The sequence below is a fragment of the Pundamilia nyererei genome, unplaced genomic scaffold, assembly GCF_000239375.1.
Source record: "Pundamilia nyererei isolate P.nyererei 1_Seehausen unplaced genomic scaffold, PunNye1.0 scaffold00009, whole genome shotgun sequence".
In the NCBI taxonomy this organism is placed as follows: Eukaryota; Metazoa; Chordata; class Actinopteri; order Cichliformes; family Cichlidae; genus Pundamilia; species Pundamilia nyererei.
In genome coordinates, this window is record NW_005187410.1 from 3,324,158 (window position 1) to 3,344,319 (window position 20,162).

Below are 20,162 nucleotides of genomic sequence, written 5' to 3' on the forward strand. Positions count from 1 at the left end.
AAAAAAAAAAAAAAAAAAAACCCTAAAGGGAAACAGCTGTTTCCTTTCAGGCTGACAGGCTCCTGAGTGTGGGATTTGGTCTGGAAGGACGGGCTGGACCTGCTAACCCGGCCTAATACAGAGGAGAAAGAAAACTGAGGTAGATAACTGCTCTGACTGACAACCAGGTCGAATCACAGGCTTACTAGAGGACACCTTAGTTAAAATGGTTCAATCAACTATTTAACAAATTGCCACTTATTTTTAAAGCACTATTTCATATCAGATTGCTTCTGTAGCACTCCATCAGTTTTTTTTTTCTTTTAAATGAATCTTTACTATAGTGTTGCACCATCCCATTTTTCCTGTTACCATGAAAGTCATCTGTGGCACTTGCTGGAGCCTTCCTTCATACTTGTGTGTACTGAACTAAATGTAAATGTACAAAAAAAAGAAAAAGAAAAAAGGCACACTGTCCAATCTACACTCTTTTTTTGCATGGTCACCTTTGTTAAAGAGACAAATGATGGCATTTCCTCACAAGCTTTGGTGACGTAAACTACAACTGAAAGTGCCAAGTCTGATTGTTTCCTATCAAAGAGTGAGGGCGCAATAAAATACACATATTCATCAAATTTTTACCCTTCGACTCTTGCAACATTTGGCCAAGTTCTATTTTAAGGCTTTGATTAATTAATTTTCCACAATCATACGTCCATGTTTCCCGTTTTTGCAAAGTGAAAAATACCTACCTCATCAAAACGACAATTAGTAATACCACCTTTAAAAAGAGAAAGCACAGCCAACAAAACAAAATTACACCCACCCCACCAAGCTTAATTTTAGCTATTCTAAAAAACACATTTCAACATCCACACGAATGCACAGCCTTCTTTCTAAATAAATATTCCATCCAATAAAATCATCTTTGGAAAATTTCTTTTGCTGCTCTAGTAGGTTTTGGAGGAAGGGAGCAAAAACACATGTTCCATTAAAAAAAAAAAAAAACTGAAAAGAAAAAAAGAAAAAGACCGCCTGCAGATGAGAGCTCTTATCAAATTTTTTTTGGCTTATTGCTGCTTTGTGGTGGTCTGTTCAAGAAATGTATCAAAACTATTAAGGCAGATTTTCAGACAGCAAGACTGAGTTCTAAGAAAAGAAGAAATCACTTTACAAGAAAAAACAACAACACTAAACACATCACCATATCAACACTCACACAGCAAGCACAAAAAAGTCATTTTCAAATATTTGGCAAAAAACAAAAAAAACAAAAAAAACCCTCAGGAAAAAAGTGAACAGAAAACATCTTTGCACAACTGGACACGTGATTCTTTCTTGTGTCCTGTGCGACCCCTAGTAAAAAATAAACATTCTAGTATGAAAATAAAACTTCTTTAAATAAACTTTGAATCCTTTGATGAACTTAGGTGTACGCTCTGAAAACGATACCCGAAATAGTATCACTTTAAACATTTGAGCAAAACAGTGAAAGATCCTTAGCGTCCGCTGCGTTTGTAGACATTGTTGTGTGGGCTGTTGTCCAAAGGTTACCTCAGCACTACTTGGTTTGTTGATAGGAATAGGGGGAATGATTGCCGGATGAGTCCACATGTGACTGTCCACTGTTCTCCTGAAAGAAAGAGTAATAACTCAGTTTTTTTTTTTTTTTTTTGGGGGGGGGGGGGGGCAAAATATTTTGCTAAAAGTGAGGCTGCAATTTTGTTGCTGCACATACTTCCACAGGAACAGTGGCTGTCGGCAGATGTGGATACTGTGGGATATATGCTCCTTGCATAGCTGTATTGGGAGCCATAAACTGCAAGAAAATGGAAAATGAGACTATTCTCAAACCAAAATAAGCATATCTTAATAATTTTTTTCCCCTCTAAGACAAAAGTATAATGAGTCAAACAATCTCTCAGTTAATCTCATGCAGGTTTCTCTCACCGTTCCTGCACTACCCAAGGAGAGGTGACCCATCTGCTGAGTGAGAGGCGCCATCATAGAAGCAGGCTGCAGTGACAGAGATGGGTCGATAGAGGGCGATATCACTGTACCCTGCAGAAGTAGCAGAAGGTGAAATTTACAAGTCGAGCAAGTTGGCTATAAACATCTCGACTGGCCTGACGCGTCAGACACTGTTTGTATATTGTTGCCAACTCATTTCAAACTAAGACCATCATATTTTAAATCTGTTAGAAATCATTTAGCATATGTCATTAAATACACAGCTTCATACAGTCCATTCAAAACAGTCATTTAGACACCCATAGACAAACACCTTGCTCAATCCTCAAAAATAAATAAATAAATAAATAAATAAATCAGCGTCATCTGTGTGTAACTACTACTTTATGTGTCCGTCTGTTTACAGTAAACCAAAGACATATTTGGTGACTAACAGATTATGATTAAAAGAGAAACAGCAGAACAAAATATGGAGAACTCCTGTTCTTACTGGGTGCTGCATGATGTAAGGTTGATGAGGCATCCAGGATGGGTTCTGCATCTGGAACATCAACAAACACGCTCTGTAAACAGTCTGGCTCAGAGCAAATGCTATTTCCAGAGATCACGTCCTACTGCGATGGCACATAAACAAGCATAAAAGGCTATACCGGCATTTGTCACATACTTGACCTACATCTCCAAACCCCCCCCCCCAAAAAAAACTATTTCAAATCTCAAAGACACATGCTTTACAAATATTTTTGAAACTAAATCACATATTTCTATTACAATGTTCATGTATTTTACATACATATGTTTTAAAGTGCATATTTATCAATAGAAAAAGTATTCAAACCTGATATGTGGAAAGCGGAGACATGTAGGGAGACATGGAAGTTTGAGTAATCATCCTGTTTGACATACTGTATGGTGCTGGAAAAAATCTGTCAAAGTGTATTGAGAATATTACATTATATGACGTAAATATATTGAAACAACAACAGTGCATTATACATGTTAATCTAGTTTACCCATTTTGCATAGCAGCTGAACTGGGATCATATGTGAGTGTCATTCCAGCCTGAGGAAAAAGAAGACAGGACTTTAGCAACTTAGATGAAGTCTGCAACTTTAAATAACATAAAACCATCATCTGTGGCGTGACACTGGGTCTATATACACACACACACACACACACACACACACACACACACACTTCTGTTTGTTGGGAACAGAAGATGTTCATCTTTTTTTTTTTTTTTTTTAATAAACACTGTTTGTACTGACTGACCAAACACAGTCAGCTGATGGTGGTTTGTTTTGTTTTCTCAAAGTGTAAAGCACTAGACCTAGCCAGAAATTATTACCACGCACTAGAAATGCAGTGCCTTGAACAGCACACGCTGTGGACTAATAATGTCACAGCGTTTATAGCTATAACTTGTGCTCCGTGAAGTGGGGCGCACATTGTATGAGGTATCAAGGAATCAATTGACACTTCTATCCCAGGATTTAAGAACCTGTGATGATGAGTGTGCTCCAGCCTTCACAAACCAGATGTTAGATGGCTTCTTTTTGCAGATGAAACCGCTTTGCCATTAAGAAACAGACCAACAGTGGTGTTGTACTTTGTTCCTCTTTTTTGGGAACAGAAGTTGCAGTCATTACTTATAATTCCCTTTTAGTTCATTCATTTGGTATAGCACACACTGTATGACACATACATTCATGCCCTGTAGAACAGGAACTAAAACTAGAGTCGGACCTTTAGCCCAAGTTAATGTTGAGCCTAGGAACGAAGACAGGATAATCTGCTGACAGGAGTGTTACACCCATACGATAAAACAAATGAGTTCAGTGGTGATCAGCAACACGGAAATTGCTCTTTAAAAAGAGCTTATTGATATAGCGCTGACTGAATGCAGACTGTACAGTCTATGTACAATGAGTAGTACCCACAGTAGAGACAGCAGAAATCTGTGCAATCTTTCTTGCTCTGCAGCTTAAATACCATGGAGTTGCAAGAAATGGATCATCCTAACCAGCTGTAGCATTTTGAGTCAGTCAGTGCTTGTTCCAACAGTTAATGAGAAAAGCCTGGCTGGTAAACCCCCCCCCCCAAAACAAAAAAAAAAAAAAAAAAAAAAAAAAAAAAAAACACCCCAGTTTTCGCAGAACCAGAAAGCTTTTCTGCAACGTCACCAAGAAGCCCTGAGCTTGAATGACAGAACTAGCTTGTACATTTGCATTTCTCTGGCACTTGCCCAAGGAATCCGATTATCTTCACAGTGTAATATATAAATACATTCATCTTGAAGGGGTGCTAATGCTCAATTGACACATTTTGTGACTGTGCAAAGGGTGAATGACACAGCAAACAAGTTCACCATGTTTGAGTATGCAGTGTGGTCATGTGTATTATTAGTCTCTGTGAAACTGATTGAGGAAATCCATCTCCTAGCCTACTATATACATTTTTAACTTCTGACATTTTTAATACTTGCAGTTCTAAAATAAGACACAAGGAGTGTTTATTACACTGCTGCAGGTTTCTCTGAAAGGACTGTGTGATAATAGTCACAAAGCAAGGTGGTTTGATGATGATCTATGAAGGTACTTCAGCTACTAGTTCACCTTGTGTACTGACCAAGGGTACTACTTTTTAGCTTTCCTCCATATAATAGTGCCATTGAGATTAGACTCCACAGATATTTGTCCTCTACCAGCTCTGCCTAAAGCATCACCTGAAGAACTGTCAGTGAACTGAGAGAACTATGACATAGGTGGACACTGAATATGAGCAGACAATTTTACAGGCATTAATGATTTGGAGGGGAATAAAAAACCTCGGCTGGCAGTGATGAGGGCTACTAACAGGCTTAAAACAAACAAACAAAAAAGTCAGTCAGTACATGCAAAAGAAGTGGCTCCACAGTGTAGTGATTTACACATTTCCCTAACAAGCAAATCCCAAGTTTGATCCTGGGAGGAGACAGAATTCCCTTTAGGGTTGCGTCAGGAAGGGCATCCGACATTTTAAAAAAAAGTCTGCCAAATGAAACATGCGGAGCTCCCCGCTGTGATGACCCCTCGTGAATAATGGAGCAGCCAAACGTTTCTTTTCTGAATAAGCTGAACACAACATTGTGAAATGTGACAGCTTTTACTGCATCCCTTTATCTTACTCAGTGCCATCTCCATAATTAAACCCAGGACTTCCCAAACCTAGTGATCAGTGAACTGATGGGCACAGCATCACAAAAGCTTACAGACCTGTAAGCTGCATAAAAATAAAAAATAAAAATAAAAAGCAAAATGTAATCTCAAGCAAATGAGTAGCTAAAGCAAGGAAGAAAACATCAAGGCACCATTAAGGCAGAAATATTGAATAATGTGTTGTTTAGATGTATTTTTATAGTGTATCACAGATTTTGTCTTATTCTTTGAGCCGCCCCTCTAGCTGGTATACTATCCAAATTTCATGGTAGCAAAAGAAAAAGAATGTAACATTTAAACTGGCGAGTAGGTTTATCTGCAAATCTTATGACGTTAATGAATACAAGACTTTAGTGTTTTAAATGTGTCATATAATTATACAAAGACCCATAGAACAATAGGCCTCAGTCTTTCCACCGAGAATCTGATTTCTTACATAGATACCCAAGATTGACTCTTAAGAGACCCTCTAAGGAATCTGCATCAAAATCCACGGGATTTTCTAGGAATAGTGACGCTATTTTCTGGAGCAGATGAGTTTAAGTTAAATTGTTATGGCAAAACATATGGCAAAAACCAAACTATTGTCATGAAACAAAAACAAGCTACCAAGTAAATCTGAAGTTACCATTGCTGAGCTTCAAATCCTGCTTCATAGCACAGGCCTCAGATTTTTGCCCTTTATTATTATTCCTATCTGCCCGTGGATTAGTAGCTGAGACTCATTCCATCAACTTACCAGTCTAGAGTCACCATCCCTTCCCCAGTATCGACCATTCTGGCCAAATTTATTCTGGCTTTGTCTCTTTTTCTGCCCACCATCAGCAAACTTGCAGAGCAAAGGTTCAGTTGGCGCTAAAATGAAAAAAAAGAAAAAAAGAAAGAGGCATGGCAAGAGAATGAAATATGAGATTTGTGTTTAACAAACACTATTGCACAGACTCATTGTTCGCCATTATTTTCTGTGTAGTCAGTCACTCTCTGAAGCCTAGGAGTACACATTTACTAGCCAGCCTGGGAACACAGACATCTAATTTGGCAGCTGTGGAGCTTTAATCCCCTCCCCTTCCTGACCAAGGCACGGCCAGCAGAGACTACTTCAGTCTAATAATCCAATTAAAACGCTTAGAGAGGGAGTGAAAGCCACACAGAGCAGCTCTTTCGTTTTCTTTGTCTATGCTCTGCCTCTTAGGGCTGAGTGTATATGAGCTCTTTACCAGCAGACTCACTGACTCCTGTTGGAAGAATGAACCACTGAGCCAGTCACTTCATCTGGCCCATACAACTCCACCCAATCTTATGCAGACTAGCCCTAATAGACTTTATTTTCTATCACATCTTTTTGTTAATGACATAGGTGTTAACCCTTAAATGCAGTATTTTGTACAATACACACCACCAAATATAGTATAGGTATAGTGTATGTTCTTACCTGCTACACCTGGAGGTGTCTTAATGAACTTTCCATTGAAGTGTGAAATGACTGCATCACATTTTTCCGTTGACTCCATCCTGAAGCCCAAAAACAGAGTGAAAAACAACAGAAGTGACATTTGCAGCAACAAGGCGTCAGGTGCTTTCCTAAAATGACTTCTTTATCAGTTAGTGGAAGCGGTGGTTTGTCATAAGTGATTTTTATCTACAAGTTCATAGCGTGCATCTTTTGTAGAATCAACTTGAATGGTTTTGGACATGCACAAAAAGATTCCCGTGATGCAATATGATAATTTCTGTTTTGCCAGTCTTGACCATGGCTTTGACTGTCAGGTATTTTAGTTAAATGTCAGGTTACGCGAGTACGACTGGCGGAAGCTTTTATTATCACTGCAATTAAATAAACCAGTCATTGTGAAACTATTTTTAAAGGCGTTTCCATTTGTCCATACATGAACAGTTTCTTTGTTAATCGACAACAGCCCCAGTGTATGTGTTTTTAGGTATTATTTTTAAGAAGTGAAACAAATTCTGAAAAGGGCATTGAGATTTTTACAACAAGAATTCTTTTTCTTATTTTTTTTCTTTTTTTAGTGATATAAAGATTTATTTCTACTTTATGACTGGTAAAAATCAAGTAGAACATAGCAAATGTGATTAAAACTGTGGCATTGTTAATAATAAGTTAATATCAGACTTCCTGTTGATTTTCTTGCCTATCTGGAAAGGCCCATGCCACATGTTTCTATTCCTGGCCTTGACGACACTTATGTTTTAGTGGCGAAAAGTAGTCTCTTCCCATTTACAGTTGTAAAGATACCTCTTTTGGCCAGGAAGCAATCCAACAATTTTTCAACAAAAAATATACAATGCTAGGTAGAGGCCAGAGAAGTTTTTCCAGTTATTTCACATGCTTATTTGGTTTAGTCATACCAGTGCGGTATGGACAGGGGGGGAAAACAACAACAACAACAACAACAACAACCTCTCAATACCATTTCAAGTTCTATATCTGATAATAAATTACAAAAGAATCCAACCTTGCAAAGCCCACTCCTCTGCTGACTCCACTGGAGTCCCTCAGGATGCGAGTTGATATGACCTGGCCAAAATGCTTTAACATGTTCTCCAGTTCCTGCTCATCCACAGACACAGGCAAGTTGGAGATGTACAAGTTTGTTGGGTCTTGTTCTTGTTGCTAAGAAGACGAAGAAGAAGAAGACGAAGACGAAGAAGAAGAAAAAAGAACAAAGCGCACATATATCAAAACATTGTAATTGCAATACCAGAAATGCCTTAAACACACCTGGAAAAATATTCCTTTGTAATATCACATCCACACTGACTTTTTAGTAATGTGTAGACAGAAGAGGAAAGGAGCCACTTCCTTAGGAATTCAATATTATTTATCCTCAGTAATGGGGGAGTTTTCAGTAATAAGGGGTTGGCTAAGAGCACTGATAAGATGATATTTGCATGCGGCTCATGGTGGCTTAAGGCTCGCAGCTGGCTTCTTGATGTATTTTAAGAGCATCAGCAGAAATGCAAGAGATAGCTATGAATCCCTAGGGAGAGGCCTCTCACTATAGGCATCTGTGTTGTGTTTTTCATAAACAGCAACAATAACAGAAAATGGAATGACAACAAATTAGCTGCAGCTTAGGCAACACCAAACAATAGCAATGTGTTCAAACATAGGATTTAACCCTCAAAACTGAATGGTTGCTGGTGCCAGATGGGCTGGTCTGAGTATTTCAGAAACTGTTGTGTGGGAAAATCCCAGCAGATCAGCAATCTTTAGGGTTTACAGAGAATAGTTTGAAAAGGAGAAAATATCCAACATACTGTTGATGCTAGAAGTCAGAGGAAAACGGTCAAATTGCTTTAAACTGACAGCAAGACCAATTACAATCAACATATGCAGAAGAGCATCTCTAAACACACATCAGCAGCAGAAGCAAACAGCGGGTTGTACTCCTTTCAGCTAAGAACAGGAAGTGAAGCTAAAGTTCACACAGGCTCTGCTGAAACTGTTAGATCTTTGCCAGCAGAGTGGACACCCATAAATCAATCAATAAATAAGTGAGCTTCTTTTTATGGTTGTTAGACATGACTTAATTGTAAATATTCACGGGGAATTTTGACCCAGTACTTACCGTTACTTGTGACTTATGTAAACAGAAGTTAGATTGAGGTGAATGACCTCATTTTAAAGATCCAGTAAGTCGACTTCAAAAGCTTATTTCTATCTGGATTCAGTTTTGCCTTAATGATCCAAATCGAAGTAACAATGACAATGGTACGCATATAACGACGTATCTAAAACCTTAAGAAACATTTATTTTTAATGTTTGTATTTAAAAAAAAAAAAAAAAAAAAAAAAAAAAAACATACTGGTTAGAGCAAGATCCCATTGGACCGCAGACACGGAAATGACACAGGACACTTGCTCCTTGCTCAGTGTTGTGTGGGAAGATGAACTATTTTTTCCCAGACAATCCACTGTTACCAAACCAACTCTCAATTATTCATTTCCTTTTTTGAAAGATATAAAGCCACAAGTAAAATAACATGACTTCAGAGCCCACCATCGAACCATCTGTTATTTTATATTCCTGTATATTCATTTAACAATATTCAAAACTCTAACTTGAACTGCTGTATAAATATAGGATTATATTGGGAGATTTAATGAAAAGTCTTTGAAGTGGGTAGAATATCATCAGCCTGGGCAGACATACCGTAGGAGCACATCAACATGGATATACATGAAGTGATGAAAAATAATCGAGCTGTGTCACCATCACCAATTTTACTCGCAGTACTACTTTTTTAGACAATAGCAATTTCAAATAAAACATTAAATATTAAAATATTGTTTAGAGCTGTAATATAATCTGCTTTGTTTTGCTCAAATGTAACATGAATTTATGGTCTGTTCTCCAAACTTCCACAACCTTCAGTTCCTTTTTAAGTGTTTCATTCAAGTTAACAGACAGAGCTGCTTCTGCTTCATGTATTATTGAGTGGGGCCTTTTCTAATAAACTAATCTAACATCATTTATAAAAGCTGAAAATAATGTTTGTTACAAACAGACCACCAAAGAATTTTATTTTAGTATTTGGTATGACCCCCTAGTGGTTTTATTGATAACATGTACGTGATCTGATATGTACTCTACAAAGCCTGATAATCCAAGTCATCCCACTACAGTTTGAAAAAAACGTCCTACGATACGAGGAATGTATTCGATTTCTCTCATTAATTAAGTGTCCCCATAAATATTCAGACGGGTTAAGGTCATGTAATTGTGGAGTGAAGTCCACCGTGGTCTTCTTTGGTGTTAAAATGGTTCTTGCAAAGTGTTGACTATATTTTGGAACATTGTCCTGCTGTAGTACAACTTCTTGAATACTGCCAAAACAATGTGTCACAAAGTATTTGATACACAGTAGTACCCTTGACTCCTTATATTTACATGAGAATTTGGCTTCTCCTCTTTTTAAATGCAGTTTAGAGATCACTACTCACATTCTGAGAGCCTTCTGTTGATTTTTGACTTTTTATTTTGCTAATCATGCATCTGTGAAAAAAGCTTTATGTATCGATTTCGTAATGATATAGTAACTTCTGGTCTGCGTCACTGCGATTTTAGTATAACTGATACTGTTTCTCCAAAGTGCACTGGAGTTTCATGCACCTTTAAAACTTTCAGTCAAGCCCTGAGAATTTGACACAGAACAATTTGAGTCACTTTGTCCTGATGTCATGTTTCCCATCATCACGGCGCTACTTAACGCGCAACGCAGTTCACAGCCATATTTATAGGAGCTGAGCAACAACTGCAACTTGATCTACTTGAACAAGCTTCTGATGAGTAGATCCAATCCAGCTGAGCATCAACTGATTGCAAGCTTCAACAGAAGAAAAACAAGTCAAGGAAATACTGACCAATCCCAGCAAACATGTCACAATGTTGTTGTTTCTTTAAATGTTTAAAATCCTCAAACTTTCTGATTATTTTTAAAGCTCAGATCCAAATTAGTTTTTTGGAATGCTCTCAAAAGCAGAAATGTACTAAAAAATGATAACAAATGTTTTCTAGTTTTGTACAAATGAGAACCAAAATGGAAACTGATAGAACACAAGTGAAGAAGACTATTAATGACAGCAAAAACGACACCAGGGAGAAAGCTGCAGGAAGAGGTTGGAGATTCAGCAAATGTCTTGGTAGAGTCCTTTTAACAGCAGTCAAGTAAAAGTACTTACTACTTTCTTTTGACAAGACATGAACTATGACCTCCAAGCTCACTGAACATCAACTCCTAAATCACGTTTAAAGCACACACACACACACCAGAAATACCTGTTACACATTAACCTACCATTTTGTTCATTAATAATTACTGCAAATGGAACAACTGCAATCCAGCAGAGTACATATTCATTAAAACTCATTTTACATTGAGGGCCACATACAGCCCACTTTGATCTTGGCCAGACAAGTGAAACGTCCCTTTCTGGCAGCGTAAAGACATTTACCTGCACATTTAACCCCGGAGATATGACAATAAAAGCTAGTGTTTCTACATGATAAATGTATAAAATTACAGAAAAAAGTTGTGGTAGCTCACTGCACATTGTGTCCCATATTCCTGTTTTTCCCTGTTCCTGTCCAGTAGCCCAGATTGGAGAATTGGCAGCCAATTCTGGCCCTTGGCCCTTATGTTTGACAACCCTGCTACAAGTAATTGTATAATTCACATGCAGCAACCTAGAGGCTGCCACAAACTGGTGCATGGGTTACTTTTGTCACACATACAGTAATTACACAAATAGAGACTGTTCTCAGCACACACTTCCTGTATGATTCAATTCAGTGATCAGAGCCAATGAGCATACTGGTTGTGGAACGTATATCATGCAATCCTGCTATGTAATACCTTAAGGATTAGTTTTAAGTTGATCAAGTAGCCAGAAGGAGGACAAAGAGTGAAGCTGAGTGATTTGTATTGATGTGATATCAGGATAAGTCTGCAATGAAGCCTTACCTTTGCCATCTGAGCCTGGACACCGCTTGTCTTCAAGGTAGCCACAGCTTTCTGAGCTGCAGCGGGGCTATCAAAGTCAACAAAGCCATATCCTGAGGGGATAAAACACATAATTAGGATGACATTCTAGACCACAGACATTACATGAGGAGAAGACATGGCTCTCAACAAATTCTGAATAACTCTACAGGGGACCCTCTGAGCCACTCAGCAGTCAAACTGAGAAACATGTTGTTGACAGTTTAAACTGTGTGACATACAAAAAGTGTTTGAGCATGAACCAGCTTTTTAAGGTCATGCCACAGCATCTCAGTTGGATTCAGGTCAGGACTTTGACTAGGCCACTTAAGCCATTCAGAGGTGGATTTGCTGGTGTGTTCTGGATCACTGTCCTGCTGCAGAACCCAAATGTGCTTCAGTGTGAGATCACAAGCAGAATTCATGGTTAAATTTACCACAGCAAGTCTTCCAGGTCCTGTGGCAGCAAAACAGCCCCAAACCATCACATTACCACCACCATGTTTCACTGTTGGAATGATATTCCCTTTCTGAAATGCTGTGTTAGCCTTCTGACCCTGCCAAAAAGTTCAGCTTGTCTCGTCAGTCCACAGAGCATTTCCCCAAACGTCTTCAGGATCATCAGGATGTTTTTTGGCAAATGTGAGACGATTTTCTACATGAACTCTGCTATCCATGCCATTTTTGCCCAGTCTGTTTCTTATTGTTGAATCTTGAACTCTGACCTTAACAGAGATGTGAAGCCTGAGGTTCTTTAATGCTGTTCTGGGTTCTTTTGTGAACTCTTGGATAAGTCACCGATGTGCTCTTGGAGTAATTTCGGTCAGTTGGTCACCCGTGGGAAGGTTTACAGTGCTCCAAGTTTTCTCCAGATGTGTATAGTAGCTTTCACCGTGGTTCAATTGAGTCCCAAGGCCTTAGAATTTGCTTTGTAACCCTTCCCAGGCAGAGAGATGACAGTGACTTTCTCAAGTGTTTCTTTAGATCGTGTTATGATGTGTTGCTTTTTGAGATCTTTAAACCTCCTTCACTGTCAGACAGGTTTTATTAAAGTGATTTATTGCTTCAAGTGGCTGCCAAAAGTTTTTTTAATAGTTTGTGCTGGATTTGAATTTTATGCCCCAGTAACCACTGAAATTAAACCTACAGCCTTCTCCTCATTCATTTAGAAGGGGTCATCACAATAACTGCCCAAATAACTACTCAGAGGCATTTCAAAGATCGATGTCAAGTGATGGGACTTGCTCTTACAAGGAATTTCTCTATACCAGGAACAGATAATGATAGAACCACCAATAGCTATCCTTGAGATAACTATTCATTCTATATTTTAAGATGTAACTTTAAAATGTGTATTTTTGTATATTACATGATATAGTTCTTTCTGTTTGTACATATAAATATACTTGATTTGTGCGTGTGACAGCATGTTTTTCGAAAGTAAGGGGGGGAAAAAGTGCTGAGGCTGCAGATACCAGTGGGTCAGTTCAGCTCTTTGTAATGGGGGTACAAACAGGGTGTATACATAGTTTATAGCTGCTACTGCTCTTGATATATAGAACACATTTAAAATGAGTCATGATGAATGTATCAGAACAGTTCCAGCTAAAAAAAAAAAAAAAAAAAAGGGTCACACTGTTTTATGTGAATCCGGTCTGACAGTTTATGAAAACAGTAAAAAAGCCAAATAAGGCAGTTTTTAAAGTGGATAAATAAGGTCATCGCCAAAGCCTGTTCTATTTAAAATTCAGTCAGAGCCTCGCAAGGTCTTTAATGGTTTCTCATTTCACTGAAGGACTTTGATTTACTGGCATCTCTATAATCCAGTAGAGAGTGACAAAGCGATCGCTTAATCCCATTACCCCTAGAGATTCAGCAAGCCCTGCTTTAGTCAGGTGAGCAATCTACTAGAACTGGAATAAGACCAACAGTGTCACTCAGCAAGAAGAGGAAGAGTTGGGCGCGTCTTCCTCCTAGGCAGCGTGCATGATAGCGACAAACCAGCGACAAGAGCCGCTGCTTAAAATAACACGAGCTGAGAGGCAGCTTTAAACAGCCCGACTGTCTGTTTCCTGAAATGATCTGAAACTACATGTCTGCTTGATTTTTTTTTAATGACAGAAGTCACACCCTGGATGCTGCAGTTTTTGGAGAATTTTAGGAATGTGTAGGTGCTATATATCTTGCGTGGCAGTTTCCTTTCATGCACATTGAATCTCAAGAGAGATAAAAGAGGGCAGTGCTGGTAAGACAAAAAAAAAGAAGATGACACACCTTTGCACTTATTTGTAGCCTTATCCAGGATAGCTTTTGTTGATACAATTTTGCCATACCTATGGGAGGAGCAGAAAGGCGAGGTATTGTTAGCAGGTTTGCGCACCAGACAAAGCCAGTTATAAAACACTTTGACTGAGAGAAGAGGTTGAGCAACAATCCATGACATCACTGTAAAAACATGAGAAACAGGAAGTGGTTTCCATGTGGTGCTGAAAACCCCACAGTGCTGCAAACAAGTAATCTCCAATTTCAAATAGTCCCTTTACCTAAACCAGCGTTTTAAACTTTTAACAGTCTCATTGTCTCTTGCAAGAAGGAGGGTCGCTGAAGGGCAACATCCTTGCAAAGTCTATGTGTCACAGGCTGTTTCAAGATTATATTTAGGCTTAGTAGTGAACTATATACACATTAAAACTGTCTTCACAGGAGACTTTATCACTGACAGTACTGACAGACCCATGCCTCATGAAATACAAAGATTATCGCATTCAAATGATTCTTTCTTGGCATTAGCCGTCTTTCCAATCCATCGCTTGAAGGTTTAAATTAGTTTAGTAAATGCAAAGTGGTTTACTTGACCATTTTGCATTGCATGTCATGCTTACAGGTCACCACAGTTTCCATTCACTACATTGCTCCTATGCTTTCCCTTTTAATCAAGACACCCTTTTAAATTTCCATGTTACTTAAGACAAAACCCTAAATTGCTCTGTCACAAATATTATGTAATAGAGATAAAAAGTGCTTTTGTAGGTACAACGTTTAGTCCTCTTCAAACTAGAAAAGGGTTAGTAATAAAATCTGTGACCAAACTGGGAATAACAAGACAAAAGGAAAATCTCCAGAATCTTTATTTAGTTTAGTTTTTTTAAATTGTACAGTATTTTCCCCAATCTGAAGGGTTTATATGCCCTTGCTTCAGGACACAATGTAACCTGAAACAAACTGGAGGATATATAAGCTACAGATGCTAAACTGGGTGAAAGAGCATGAACTTATGACCCCTCTTTCTCCTGAACATTAATTTTAATTTACTCAACTACAGATCCTGTTACTTCTCTTACAGAACCATCAAAATGCAGAACATTTGCATGTACCTAACACGTAACCGCTTATCACAACTTTCAGATCATTCGCTGTGATCCAGTGAGGTATTCTGAATGCACAAGTCAAGTCTTGTTTGCTCCCATATTTAAAAAGGAAGTGGTAAGCAGCACGTTTGATGCGATCTCTGCGATGCACCTATATACACCACGACAAATAAAATGATTCCAACTACATCCTCACATGATTCGGAAAAACAAAAAAATCCCCAGGGTCAAAAATTTTCTTTTGGACCCGAAATATAAGCCTCTGCATACAAATGAACCGCACATTTTTCCTTCTTATTCACTGTCATATTTTTAAGATGGGGCCTCAGAGAGAAAAGGAAATGAAATTTCTGATGCGCCATGGTCTGTCTCCTTGGTATATAAAAAGCAATCAGGATGCAAAGAGGGCTGTGAATGAGCTCAGTGCATACCTTTTCTTTTTTTTCCCCCCACACATACGATATATGAAATCTTTGACTCTGTGCCCTGCATGCTGTCAAGTTGAGTTATGTTCTATTTTTCTCTTTCCATGTATAGTCCTTGAGATAACTATTAAATCAGTATTGAAGTGTATCCTTGAATATTGCTGTTATATTGCTAAAATGACACATTTACCTCTTACGTCAACCTGTTTGAATTCTCATAAATTTACAGTATATGAACAAAAGCACTGGGCCACACCTCCTAATCTTTGAATTCAGCTGTATAAAAATAAAGCAACAAGCCACGCAGTCTACCTTTACAAGCAATTGTAAAAGAACTGGTTATTCGATACCACCCCTGCAACAGGTTTGTGAAATTTATTTCCTCCTGGATATTCTACAATTAACTGTAAGTGTAAGCACATCAACTCAGCCATGTAGTGGCCGACCACGTAAAGTTAGAGAGCCAGGTTGCTGAGTGCTGAAGTGCACAGTGTGTAAAAGTCGTCAACGCTCTGCTGACTCAGCGACGGCAGCGTTTTAAACCTCCCCTGCATAAACATCAGGACAAAAATTGTGCACTGAGGGCTTTCATGGTGCGATATTCCAGAGTGCTTTTGTCCATATAGTGTTTTTCATTAGTCACAACCAGTGCAAACTAAAATAAATCAATGAATGATCAATGGCAGATAATAAAGGACAGCGCAGGACGGTGGTACTCACGGCTGACAGAGCTTGACTAAGTCATGATCTGTAGTTGAAGGGGACAGGCCTCGGATGTAGAGGTTTGTTTTGCTGAGCTGCTCCCAGCCTGCAGTGCTACTGCTGCTGCTGTTGTTGGTGCTGCTGTTGGTGCTCGGGCTGGGTGGAGCCATGGGATGTGACAATAGAGCAGGTTGCTGTTGTACGTCAGGGAAACAATAGGTTAGACTCGTTTCAAGGGTTCATCAAAAATCAAACAGGGTTTATTATCCATTCATACATGTTGTTACAATAGACACGCACAAGGGGAAAAACAAGGATCTGTCTGAACCCTGGAAACCATCATGGAAACATGTAATGTCCAGTGTGAGAATTATTATTATTATTTTTTGCATACCACTGATTCATAGATACAGGGCAATCCTCAACATACCTCTGCAGTCAGCATAATCAGCCCACACAGCCACCTGTAGCTTTGACATCAGCATCACACTAACGTCACAATGCCTCAGGGTGTCGAATAAGCTATCTGCAGCCATCTAAGGTGTAGCTCTAAACCCTTTAACCTCAATATTCTGCTATAACATGCTTTACTTATTTAGGGACGGCTTTTCAGACTTCAATATATATATGTATGACCGTCTTTTCACAAAGTGAACCAACGCTTTCAGTGTCAGCATTGTGTTTGTTAGCTACTGAGCCTCTTTATCGAAGGCGGGGAATATAAAAAAAAAAGCAAAAGTAAAAGTCCTCTGGCGACTGAGCAACTTTGAGCTTTGTGTTTACAAGACACAGATGTCCCAGTCTGACAGAACTTCTCCCCTTGGGGATTTGTCTCCCTCCTCGCTATCTGACAGTGATTACCCCCGACCTCCAATCCCTCCCCCCACCCCCCTCTTTGAAGAATCACACGCTGAGAGGAAGCTGATGGCATCCCAAGCACGAAGTGGTGACAGGATTGAGCAATCCAAATCTGGACGTCAGCCTAGAGGATCTTCTCTTGTGACCAACTGGTCGCCTGCCTCACATGCCTTCACCATGAAACAAGCCTGACCTACTGTTTTCCCACTGACTGGGGGCAAAAGTCTCTATCTCCCTCACCCTTAACCACCAGTCACCCGCTTTTCGAAGCATGGTGAGATTGCTACACAATTTGAACAGAATGAGATTAATGAGAAACAACTGATAAAAGTCAAATTATTAATTGCCTAAGATGGTGTCTCTCTTGATAACAGCAAACACAGAGTTTTCACATATTGTCAGGCCAAAAGATGTAAACAATAATTACCTTACTGGGATTCTGCAAGTACCGTATCATCCACGTTCAATCTTAACTAGCTACTACACCTCCTGTATCTTTTTTTTAATCTTCACAGTTTCATTAAAATACACTATACGTAATCCTTTTATATTCCTGTGGATGGTTATGGGAGGACTTAAGCCTGTGGGTGGCTACACCCTGAACCAGTCACCACTCCATCACAGAGCCAACAAGGCCATGCTTACGGTCAATTTAGCATCACCAATTAACCTAACAAGTATATTTTTGGACTCTGGGAGGAAGTATCGAGAGAGGCACAGGGAGCGCATTCAAACTCCACACAGTCAGCAGACACAAAGCAAGAACCCTCTTGCTTTGATACAACAGTTCAATGTGCCACCCAAAACCAAGAATAACAAATAAGACAAGTCTTATTAGGCAAGGCAAGTTTATTAAAGCTAAATTCTTGGTCTCTCAAAAGACAGACTCTTAAGCAGACATGAATCACATCCTGGAAAAAAAAAAAAAAAAGCATAGCTGATGCTATCTCTGGGTACATCATTAACAAATATATTAGTCATATTAAGAACTTAAACAGTAGGAAAGGAGATGGAGCTTTTGGTTGTTTTTCTTCAAGTTATATCTTTAAAACTTATATCTTTAAACTTGGCAGAGTCACTGCTGAATAATAGTTTTGTTTTAAAAGAAGAAACTCTTTTCAGCTCTAAATGCCACATAATATAAAGTGAGACATGCCCTATATGCATGCACCTCGGTGACTGTTTATAACACCAACACACAAGGCAAGGCGATCTTAAAAGAGGATTCCGGCCACAAAGACCACAGCTTCATGTTTCAAAGCCTGGGACTCAGGTGGCTGTAACCTCCCTTTTTCTGTGGGGCTGAAAGTGAATTTGGCTTTCAGACAACTAGCTGATGCAGGAGTGCGAGAGACTGAGATGGGGGAGAGGACGACATCTTATCAGCCAGCTACAGACCAGCGGAGCCCGTCATATCCTAGCCGGAAATATACACAGGGTTTCCAGTAACAGGCCTCACCCATGGAGCTCTAGCCACAGGATAACAGCATGAGCAGCGCAAAGTAAATATGCTTATTCAAACCATTGACTCAAGGGGTGTTTTCGACATCTATATGTAACTGGCACAAAGTAAATCCATCAGCGGGCAATGAAGCATCCATACTGTGTAATTATACGCTATAGAGGGGAAGATCTGTAGCCTTCAGCAAGTAAACTCAGTGAATGCATTTACTCTCGAATAGATAAAGCAGCCAGTGGCTTACTGCGCTGACAGAGAGCGCACTGAAACAGAAACCAAACAAAATAGAGACTGGTGCAAGTAAACATGCACCCTAGAAGTTGTTATGCGGGGTTTAGTTTATGTAAAGTGGTGTCGATGGCCAGTTCATGTTGTCCCTACTACAGGACCTGGACCGCAGCCCAGGAGCAGCAGGTATTCTCATTATTCATAAGTAGCCTATGTGGCGATTACATCACAAAACGTGAACGCTGCCACTTTAAATAACAAGTAAAAAAGTTTTCTCGGTTCACATTCGGTTTATGTGCGCTGTGCGATTCTGTCATACAGACTTATTCCATAAGGCTGCCGACGAGGCAACTTTACGTCGTAAGCCTGGTCTTTAGTAAATATTTGTTTATTTACCTGTTTGCGATGAGGAGTCCTTATCGGGTTTCCAGTATTGGCAAAAATCATCCTCAACTGGACAGTGGGTGTTAGTTGTTGCTAAAGCTACAGATTTCAGGTGAAATGCACCAAACTCCACGTACAAGTAGAATATATGTTGATAGATATCCTCCTTACTCCGCTAAAAGACAAGAAAACTGGTTTCTGCGCATATTCGCTGTATACATATCCTTGTTGTCGTCGACTATCCGGCAACAGAAACCTCCGCAAATTGTCCCAACTTCAGTCGCCCAGCCCCGTCTCTTTTCTACTTAGCGACTATACGGGCTTCATTGATTTGCAGTCAGCGCCGCACAGGACAGACGCCGCTACGGTGGGAGAGACCATTTATGCTTTTGGGCGTAGGGGGGTTGGCGTTCATGAAAGGTAGCCACAATTAATTCCAGCTACCACATCTTTTGTTTAATGAGTATTAAATATATGTCATGTATTATAGCTTAACTGTTCTTCATGTGTGCGAGACTATCTGTAATGTCCTCGTTATCTAAACACATAAAACCAAGGCGCTGTTTCTCCCTCTGTTGTCGTTATACGTATTCAAGGCTACATACCAAACGTTCCACTGTGCACATCCACCGTCCTGGATGTGTTACCTTGGTGTTGTTCTACGTGAAAAACAAAAGGGCAAAACAAGATCTGTGCTATTAATTGTTTAGGTGCAGCCATCTGTCATCAAGGTGAAATCCAGTGTTTATGGGTCATGCGTCACCCTACCTTAAGCAGCACATTTATTAGCCATTAGCCAACTCTACAAGTCACGGTGAAGAAATTGGGATACACTAATAAAAACCTGAAAACAAAATACTGTGTCTACCTACAATCATAGCTTATAAGGTCTCTCAAACACTGTAGCTACATATCTGGCTTGAAAATACTAAAGATAATATGTTTTCTCTCATGTTGGTAAACTGACCCTTTAATCCTCAACCTAACCACATTTTTTGCATACATGGAATAACACTGGGACCCTTGGGGGACCCAAGAAGAATTTACTATTAAAACCAAAAATATAAGAGCAAAAAAATGCAAACA

The 20,162-nt window shown here is 39.3% G+C and overlaps 1 protein-coding gene across 1 annotated transcript; it reads right to left on the reverse strand.

Annotated features, from left to right (window-relative positions):
- Window positions 1–43: 43 nt before the first annotated feature.
- rbms1b (RNA binding motif, single stranded interacting protein 1b) lies at window positions 44–19,414 on the reverse strand. Its single transcript, XM_005723404.1, has 13 exons — window positions 19,089–19,414; window positions 16,166–16,341; window positions 13,927–13,985; window positions 11,635–11,726; window positions 7,623–7,780; window positions 6,581–6,660; window positions 5,888–6,003; window positions 2,964–3,013; window positions 2,789–2,876; window positions 2,441–2,491; window positions 1,930–2,040; window positions 1,718–1,798; window positions 44–1,612 (listed from the first exon to the last, which is right to left on the reverse strand). The coding sequence occupies exons 1-13, from the start codon at window positions 19,137–19,139 to the stop codon at window positions 1,541–1,543; spliced, it is 1,185 nt and encodes a 394-aa protein (XP_005723461.1). The 5' UTR covers window positions 19,140–19,414; the 3' UTR covers window positions 44–1,540.
- Between the last annotated feature and the right edge of the window lie 748 nt (window positions 19,415–20,162).